Source organism: Morone saxatilis, unplaced genomic scaffold, assembly GCF_004916995.1.
Source record: "Morone saxatilis isolate NCDOM2014 unplaced genomic scaffold, NCSU_SB_2.0 Contig18, whole genome shotgun sequence".
NCBI lineage: Eukaryota > Metazoa > Chordata > Actinopteri > Moronidae > Morone > Morone saxatilis.
The window spans coordinates 11,858,351-11,868,768 of record NW_023339740.1 but is presented as its reverse complement, the minus strand read 5'-3'; the positions used below and the strand labels follow the sequence as shown (position 1 = coordinate 11,868,768).

The 10,418-nt window shown below is 39.7% G+C and overlaps 1 protein-coding gene across 1 annotated transcript; it reads left to right on the top strand.

Annotated features, from left to right (window-relative positions):
• zgc:113307 (uncharacterized protein LOC553753 homolog) lies at positions 1–5,301 on the top strand. Its single transcript, XM_035662876.1, has 5 exons — positions 1–81; positions 1,359–1,686; positions 1,879–2,203; positions 2,888–3,205; positions 4,473–5,301. Exons 2-5 carry the CDS (start codon positions 1,381–1,383, stop codon positions 4,622–4,624), a joined length of 1,101 nt encoding a protein of 366 aa, XP_035518769.1. The 5' UTR covers positions 1–81; positions 1,359–1,380; the 3' UTR covers positions 4,625–5,301.
• The last annotated feature ends 5,117 nt before the right edge of the window (positions 5,302–10,418 follow it).

The following is a 10,418-nucleotide window of genomic DNA, read 5'->3' as shown; positions in this document are numbered from 1 at the left end:
ACACACACACACAGTTCCATATAGCTCCTCATTGGAAATTTAAGACAACCGGTCTCCGTTCTGTAGCTCCTGACCAAAAAGGTAAGTGTCAGTTTATTTCTCGTCTGCTTCCATTTCCTTTCTCTCCAAGGCAGGTAAAACTGGAAATGTTGAAATCTGGAAAGTGCCTCTGTTTAATTACAGTTGCTTTATGAGGCATGATTGCATAACATAGATAATCTTTTGGCAACCTTTTGAGCATGTGCTGCAAGACTGTGCTGTAAGTGACAAAGGCAAAATGCAACATTGCAAACATGCTGATTAAATCAAACTTCCTATGATGCAAAGCTTTCTTACGCACTGCTGTGTCATACAGTAACTGAGAGTCTCTGTGTGTGTGCTTGTGCATACCAGCTTTGTGGGAATTACCGTAACCATCTACAGCTGTGTATGCAGGGAAAAATGTATTCTTCCCACTCATACATAGTAGTTTGAATGGAGAGAAGCCTGTATGCACAATCAACCATCTCAGCTGCATTTTAAACAGTGCCATGGGTTAATTTAATTCTAATTTAATGATAAACATAGAGAGAGGCTGCCATAAAAAGGAAGATCACTGAAACCATTTTTATCTTGATTTTCAAAGCTTCAGATACACATTCACATTCAATATTTCCAATAGCTGCAAAGGGTTTTTCAGTGCTTTACTGCTTGAAAGTATTGCAAGAGGGAGATTAAACAAGAAAATGCTAACATGTTGATGTTCAGCAGGTAATGTTTACCTTGTTCGTTACCTTAGTCTAGCTTGATAATATGGTAACATTTGCTTATTAGCATTAAACACAAAGCACAGCTAAAGGAATTTCCTTAGTTTTGCAGGTATTTGGTCAAAAACCAAAGTATTGTACAAATTTTTTGATCAGATATTGGCACTAGAGGAAAAATGCAGGTGGACATGCACATCTGTACTAAATGTCATCACAATCCATCTGGTAGATTTCAAGATGGATAGGTGAAAACATTAACCTGCTGGTGGCGTAACATCAGGGGACCACCAAAGTCATTTGGATTCATACCGTTAGCATGTCTAAAAATGAATGGATGCCGCAGAGGGAATATGGATCAAGCTCCAAAAACCCTGGAACCTCCATTCCCATAATACAGTTTGATTGCATGTTTCTTTAGACTCTTCTTGCCTGATTAATGTCTACATTAGACTACAAACAGAATGCCCTACAGGCTTTTTGATTCTGCACATATCACTTAAGCAGTTTTCTCAGACTTGATAAAACTCCTACAGAGTCACAAAAGACTCCAGTGACTGGTAAATTGACTTTGACGGCTTATTTAACATCTTTGTCCTAATGTTTAATTTGCAGGATTACATATCTGACAGTCTCCATGGCTCTCCTGTACTGTGTCGTGTTGGTGCTGCTGTGTGTTTTTGACTCTGCCTCAGCCACTGTTATAGCTGACATGGACTATGGAGGTGTTCCTCTGTGGATTAATCGCCTGCTAGGTGAGCCCAGTGTGCTGAGCCTGCAGGGACGGATGGACCCAATCTGGTTCCGAGCCAACAACCCCCAGGCCTGCCCTCAACAGTGTGACTGCCCCATCCAGTGGCCCACGGCACTTTACTGTGACCACAGAGGCCTGACAGACATCCCTGACAGCCTGCCGGAGAGAACTCAGTACTTGTTTCTCCAGGTAGGAAATACACTGACACGGGCACGTTTGTTGTCTTTACAATGGTCTGCCACTAGCCCACAGTGTTCTTTCATTTCCTGTTCAGATTGTAAACTTCCCACAGTAGCTGACCTCCACAGCACTGTACTGTATATGTCTAATTTTCACTGTAAACTATAAAAGGTCACAGGGAATTTCTTTTATTGTTTTCAGCGCAACAACATCTCGTCCCTGTCTTCCTCTTTACTGGCCAACATTACAGATCTACGCTGGCTCATCCTGGACCACAACCAGCTGCAGAGTGACAAGCTGGACCAGACCGCCCTGCAGAACCAGAGCCAGCTGTGCTACATTTTTGCCAACCACAACCACCTGACATCAGTGCCCAGCGCTCTACCAGCTGGACTCAAGCAGCTGCGACTGGCCCACAACCAAATCAGCAGCATCAGCCCTGGAGCTTTCCAGAACCTGCACAACCTGACGCTGCTGCTGCTGCAGGGAAACAGACTGCAAACCATCACAGAGGGAGACCTCAAAGGTAGTGTAATGTGTCATTTCCTTGATGCTAGGTATACTGCACAATGTGTGCTTTGTGCACATCCTGCAAAAAAAGACACTTGAGAAAAACACTTGAGAAAAACACTTAAAAAATAATTTCCCTTCCTTGGAACAGCAGTACTTTAATATCTTTTTCTGCTTGCTGTGAAGTGTCCATTTTACATAGGCAGCTGTTGAGTTGGTTGGATTCAAAGGGTTGTTTAATTCAACAGTGACTGGATTTCATGTCTTTCAGTAAAAAATGTAATGCATCATAAAATCTCACATATTGTCCATAATTTAATTTGATACTACCAAACTGTGAAACCATTCTACAAACGAAAACTAAAACTAAAACAATATTTAAACACTTAATAATAATAAAGAATAACATTTCTTCAACAATAGCTCAGTAGGCTGTATGGACATTAGTCAGTACGAATATTTCAGTGAAAACAGTGATAAACTCAAACTTTTGCATAGTGACTGCTACTGTAACATGTTACCTGTGTGGAATATCTGATCCTATATGTGTTCACATAACGGTTTATAAAATATTTGCCATGTGATAAACGGAAACAGTCTAATTGCACTAATTAACACTGAATATTACTAGCATTGAACTAGCATGACTTTTGCTTGTATGTGTGTGTGTGTGTGTGTGTGTGTTTCCCTCATCTTGCAGGTCTGGTCAGTCTGAAACAGCTTGACCTCAACGGGAATTTGTTCTCATCCGTCCCCCGGCATTTGCCCCCTTCTGTCCAGCAGCTCTATCTGTCCAATAACACTCTAACTGGGTTGGATGAGGACAGTTTTGTGGGATTTCTCAACCTTAAGTACCTTCGTCTAAGTCACTGTGGTCTGAAGAGCCGCAGTATCCACCCCAAGGTTTTCAACTTCTCCAGCTTGGTGGAATTGGACCTTTCTTATAACAAACTCACTACCGTTCCCACAGTCCCTACCACCCTGCAGTACCTCTACCTGGAGGCCAATAAAATACAAGGTGAGGTGCATATATACACAAATATGCAACATATGCAGTCACCATTCACACTGTGAATGCAGAGGTGTCACTAAAGTCATGTCTTTGAAATGTTAATTTTCCATAAGTGTGCACACTCACATACTTTTACAATTCAACAATGTACTCACTTCTTGTGACAGCAAAGTACAATATTAGTGAGTTATGTGGCTGACCACCTGGAGAGGTCTAACACCTAAACCCTGCTGTGATGGAGAAGATGAAATGTGGAAAATGTGACAGACACTGTAAAGAAACCTGCACAGCCGGCCCTCATTACTGCAGGCGGACGCGGGAGGGGCTGGTTGGTTAGCTCGCAGGCAAGGCAAGTCAGAGATGGAAGAAGAGAGAGAATAAAGAAAGGGGAGGGACTCAGAGACATGGAAAGAGAAAAAGTAAAGAGAGAGGGCAGTGAAGAGAAGCGGGGAGGGAATATTGGGTGGTTGGAAGAGAGAAAATAGGCTAGCAAAGAAGCAAGGAGAGTGGTATGAAAACATCTGTGATGGATTCAGAGGTTAGGCTTCCAGATGAGCCAGAAGCACATGCTGTTCCCCTCTTCATGGTCCCCTCTTTCCTTTCTCTCTCTCTGGCCGTTTTTTTCAACAGAAAAGATTAGTACCACAATGCTGCAGACTTGTAGCCAGGAGCCACATTTTAATTCACATGACCATCCGCCAGCAATGACCTGGTGTGCAGTTTTGGCTCAGTGGAAGTGTGTTCTTGTTTCTCAATCTGTGATGCAGTAGACAGCAGGGCTGTGTACCAATGAGACAGACAGACGGCAAACACTTCCACAAAAACACACACCTCATCGTCTAGCTAGCAGCCTGACAGCTACTGCAGTTCCTGTCTGCCAAAGCCTACAGTCTGGGTTGAGGGAGGCTCTACTACTGAAATGAAGTGAGAAAGCAAAAGAGGGCATTGTGGTTTCCTCATCCTCCATTTGCACCACAGCACCTGCAAGACATTGGATGGGAAACTATGAGAATAAGAGCATTTGCAGATTGCACAGAGCCCCTCCTCTTATGTGATTAAAGCACTTCATCTTAATAATTTACATATGATGAACACATGGTAAATGATGTGAAATCTAAACTGTGTGGGCTGGTTAAGTATATACAATGTTTTGACAAGACAGCAATGAATAGCTCGCTGTCACTGTGGTGAATAATGAGTGTCTAATAATAAAATCTGGTTTGTATACAGTATGTTAAAAGAATCCTGTCTGTTTTCTGTCTGTTCACCACAGGGTTCAACATGACTAGTTTCTGCAGAGACGTGGGACCTCTGTCCTACTCTAGGATGAAGGTATTACGACTGGACGGAAACAAGATGTCCTACCATCAACTGCCCCCTGACTGGGTCTTCTGTCTGCGGGTGCTTGAAAGTATTTACATCTGACTCCAACCTTGCGAACATGCATCAAAAATAGAATTATTGTATTTGACTGGACAACCTCAACCTCTAGTGATTCAAAGAAAAAAACGTGACTCAACTAAGGAGTTGTTTTATTAGCCAACTCGTCATTTGTGATGTCAAACGACTCAGCCTTAAAGCTAGAAACCAGAGACTCTAATTCATTATGTCTTCAATATCTAGATATGCCAGGCTCTGAGGGTAAAACTGACCTTCAAAAGATGCCAAAGCTTGAACTTGTACACTAAACCAGTGTTATTTTATCATAATGCCAAAAGTCCTAATCAAAACATTTCTCATACCACCAGTGCATTCCCATGAGCTTCTCTCTCTCATTCCATCTTTTCCAAGTTCTGCCTCAGCAGGGTTGTACATCTGTGTGTTATTACTGAATAGGAACTGTGACAAACCCTCATTTCTGACTGTAGAGAATAATATGCTATGGTTAAACTGAGCTGTGTTGTGGGGAAGGGGAAACATGTATGAATGGCAAAATTCAGTAGCTTTCCCGAGAGAGAGAATCTGACTCAGTTAGCTGGACAGTGTTAAACAGCCACACCAGTCCACACGTGTGTTTTGATGCAGCTATTGAAAATCAGAGGTCCATGATCCTAAATGTGACATTTGGTTTGTACAAGCAACAGAACAATAAAATGGACATTAACATCATATTGTATACTTGTGTTTTTTAAGTAAGCTACTGCAATACTTAACTAATATCTGAAATATAAGCAATGCAGTGATTCCATTGCACCCTTGATATTATGTCAAACTTAACTGTGTTAATCACACAATTAGGTAAATATTATATAAAAAAAAAATATTTTAGAAGAATTTTCAGGCTCAATTAAGGGTGGAGATTATCTGCTGTATATATTTTCCCATTCTTATTTCTTTTTGGTAGTTTGAAACATCTTCAGGGAGATTTTACTGCCAGACAGTAACTCCTGGAAGCCAATTGCATATAAATACATCATCATCATCATCATCTTCATCCACTTATCCAGGATCGGGTTGCTGGGGTAGCAAGTCCAGCAGAGGACCCCAAACTTCCCTTTCTTCTACTCTGAGTCCCTCGCGGATGTCCGAGCTTCTCCGGTGTCTTCCTTAGGGATACCTAAGGGAGACGCTGGTCACCCTCCTCAGGAAACCCATTTCGGCCGCTTGTACCCACGATATATATATATAAATACATGTAAAACATTAATAAAGGGACAGAATGGACAATAAACCAGTGTATAGTAAGAAGGGATTTATGTGTAAATGTACATATGTCTGTACACATCTGTGTACAGTATGTAGCCAGATTATGTACAGTATAGTATCTTATATGAGCAGTGTCAGAAGAAGCCATTGTGTACAGAATAATATGGTCAGAGTTAAATACAAATAATGAAAGGATTAAAGGATTTGTACGTTGGATGACGTGTTTCCAACATGCAGAACATTTCTGCATGTTTTTTCAAGCCTGTGTTTTGGCATGATCTCACCTCACAGTTTATTCTGTATGAGGAAGAGTCCAAACTGATGAGGAGAATGGGTGGAGTGCTCATACTACACAGAGACACACAGACAAAAGAAAATATTTCGAACAGAATTCCATTCACTTTTTTAATTTTAATTCACTCGCAGCATTTAGTACTGACGCGTGAGTTTAAGTTGAGAAGATAAACCGACAGCAACTGAATTACTTTATTATAATTTTCATATCTAATAATTATAACTTCCATATCTCCTCATTTACTCAGAATCTAATTCTATTTGTCTTAGTATCTGATGCGACCTTATGTGGATCAGACTGTCTGCATACTGCTGACATACTAATAATAATACCATCTACATTTCTTCTAAATGCCACAAACCAAGAGTGACGAACCAGTGAAATAAGGTAGAGTCATTGTGGTCCTGTTTACTCAAAAGGAAGACTGCAATAACCAGGTGTTGCTTTTCTCATAATGACAATACTGCAACACCCTTTTTCCATCATTATATGATAAAGATAACTCTGAGATGGTTTCCTCATAATTACAGAATGCATAAGTCAGAATTATAAGATATGCAATTACAAGAAACATTTCAGTTTTTCAGTGAAGGCAAAATGGGTCCATATAAAATATTTATATCATATCTGACTTTAAAAATTAGAAATATGATGGTTTGATTCCTTTTAGATGGTTGCCATAGCTTTCTAGGTGATACATTTTTAATGTTTAAGACTAAACAAAAAATGTTTAAGTGTCCTGTTTCCTATAACAGTGGTTTTCAATCTTTTTGGCTTATGTGCCATTAAAATAAAGCAATGAATGAATGATTTCTGCACTTTCTCAAATGATTCTTAGAGGTCCAAGGAGGTAGAATTATACAGGATATCACAAAAAATAGGTCTGAAGGAACATACATACATTTGGGGGTCCTATCTACTCAGATTGGAATCACTGCCCTTGAACCTCCTTTTTATATTAACTCATCAATTTGTTCATATATCAGTCTGGAGGTTGGATAAAAGCATTTAACGGAGTACATTTATGAATCACTTTTATGAATCAGTTCCCTGAAACTGACTTTTCCTGTAGCTAAGGACCCCTAAGAACAAGCACTTTTAACTACTACAAAACACTCATTGTTTGTATGTCTGTCTGCGTATGTGTGTGTTCAGTGTACAATTACTAAAGCCACTGTCATATTTTCCAGGTGACACCATGTCTGTTAAATGCTGTGAGTGTGTTTGATGGTCTGATCAGACTTGTGCTATGTCTGGACCCACATTTACCAGCGGCAGTCACTCACACAGAGTTCCTTTGAGGGATGAGCATTAACCATAAAACTCTAACTTGTTCCAATGAAGACCAGCCAGCAGTCTACTGGGTACTTATGAAGTCATGATGGAAAGTTGACTGGTTCCATGTTGCTGCTGAGAGGCTGTAAACACAATACAGGCAGCCCATCTGCTAGATCATGCCAGAATTACTAAACATTTTGGGAAATAGTCTTTGCTGAGCGTTACATTGCAAAGAATGATCACACTCATGCACTAAAGAGTGGTATTGATCTTCTAATCTCTGTCAGCATGAAATCAACCTCAATAGTGGTCAAACGCTACAGAAGAAGATTGATGCTCATCCTCAGCTGCTCTGACAGTTGTCTTGTTATTGTCATCACGCCCTCCTTTATTAATGTGATATTAGCTCTTCTTTTCCTCTCCATTTTTCTTTATTTTACGGCAGTCTGTTCGACCTGTAAATCAGTCACCCTCACACACTTTAACCAGACCTCTGCTGCATTCCTCATCTTTAGAGCCGTGAAGCTCAGTGATCAAATATGGAGCACGGATTTATTAGCAGTAACAATACTGGTATTTAAAATAAAAACACATTTGAAATACAGTACATAAGCTGCATTAGTGAGCGCTCCCTAGTGTCTCTCAACTAAGTGAGAAGACACAGATGTAGGGTTTCAGGAATGGCCAGCTGGCAGAAAGAGGCACGAAAGAGCCAGATGGCACGTGGGAGCACCTGAAAGGCTCCCTGGCACGTTGCAGTGATATGAACCGCTAACTGAAGGCACTTTTGTTGCATAAAGTGCAAAGTCATTGTCCTTAACATTTTTTCCATCAGTACTTCCAGACTCACTGATTTGCTCCACTAAGGGGGTCTGAATGAAACAGAAAAATGCAAAATGGAAAAGGACAACAGCAATGAAAAAAATACTTAAACTGTTAGACATCGGTTTTATATCAAAAAGGCAGCTCTAAAGTTTTTAGTGGAGAAGTTTGGGTTGTAAGAAATAAAGTAATTCATGTAGTTTAGAAGTTATTTCTAATAAAGCGTCTTAGTCAGGGGGATTATATTTGCAGCAAAAGAGAACAAAACTCTGACTGGTGGAAACATTAAAGCCATTCCTCTCCTCTGAACGAAACTCTGCCTTGGAAACCACCAGTCAAAACAATCTGCATCGAAGCTCCCTGTGGTGTCATAACAGCAACACAGAGAACTGAGGAGCTCAGGACCCTCACATACCACATCCCTCTGCCCGCAGACTAAAATCTACTCAGGTTAGATTAGAAAAACTTTTGGACCTTTTGAATCTCTAATTTTATCCACTGCTGTCAGTTGTCTGCATTAGCACTCTTAATATTTCCAGATGGTTCTTTTTTTCTTAGTTTCTTCTGCACTTGTATCTTTTTTTATATATCAAGGCAAGGCATTTAAACAACAAGGCAATCCAAAGAGCTTTACATAAAACATAAAAGGCATCATGACAAAATGTACAAGAAACATAATGCAATATAAAAAAGACATTTAAATACAATTAAAAAGAGTTAAATAGGTCAGTGTGAAAAAAAAATCTAAATCCTCAAATTTGATGTAATGAAAGGCACACATGTAGCAAACCTGCAGTTTTTTGGGAGTCTGTTCCAGATATGTGGTGCATAAAAACTGAAGCTGCCTCTCCATGCTTAGTTTGGATTATGAGGACAGAAAGCTGGCCTGAAAGGTCTGGATGGTTCATAATGATGATCAGATATTGTATTTTGGCCATAAAACTAAGTCTTACAAAGTCTATGCTTTTAAAACCAACAGCAGTATTTTAAAATTCTTTCTTTGACAGACAGTGAGCCAGTGTACAGAACCGAAGGGATGTGATCAAAATGTTGTTCTTAAATCAGCTGCAGCCGTCTGATCAATTTCTTTAGAGAGACCTGTAAAGACACTGTTACAGTTAGTCGAGTCAGCTGAAGATAAGGTTTTCCAAATCCTTCCAAATAAGTCCTTTAATTCTTGATATATTGCCAGGTGATAGTAGGCTGACTTTGTAATAATCTTAACGAGACTATTGAAATTCAGGTCTGAGTCATAATGACACCAAGATTTACAGATTAAAGCTGAGCACTGACTCAACATTGTTCTTCTTTAGCTCCAAAAACAATAAGGCTACTTCAGTTTTATCCTTTTTTAATTGAAGAAAATTCTGGCACATTCAATTGTTTATTTGTTCAATGCCCTTACTCAGCGCTTATGTGGGGTTATAGTCCCCTAGTGATATGGTTGTGTTCATTTGTCTGCATAGTTATTGTAACATATTTAGCTGTTTTCCATCATCTGAGCATGCAAACAGGAGGCCATTTTTATCTGCTCAGATGTATAATTACTTATAGACACAAAGTAGTCCCTGCCCTTTAAGTAGGCTTTAAACCAGTTTACTGTGCAGAAAGTCCCACCCAGTTTAACATTCGGTCTGGTAATATGTTGTGGTTCACTGTGTCAAATGCAACATTGAGATCCAACAATACCACTTGCCCAAAAAGCGTGGGAATAGTGTGATGTTTTTGGGAATAGCTTTGAGAACTCACATGCAAGATGCATCAATGACCTGATTGTTACATAAAATCAGTTTTGAATCTTTAACCCTCAAACAAATGCACTTTTTTACGGGCTGCTGGCTCATTTTGATCAGTATTAACTTGCACATTGCATGTTGTCCATTATGTTGAACCAATTCTACTGTACTCTATAATACACCATCTATACATGCTGGCATGACACCCCTGATCTCCAATGAACATTGTTAGTAATAAGAACAAACAACCTTTTGTTTTCTCAATATATTTTTTATTTATAATCTGAATTATCTTTCTGTCTCAAGAGCACAAAGCTAGTTTCCCCATATAAAATAATGAACTTGTGATCTCGAGACAATGGCATTTAAAAAAAAATATTTCCAGCATGGCCATTCTTGGCTTCCGTAGGGTAGGTTAATGTATGGGCTGATATTTGTGCCA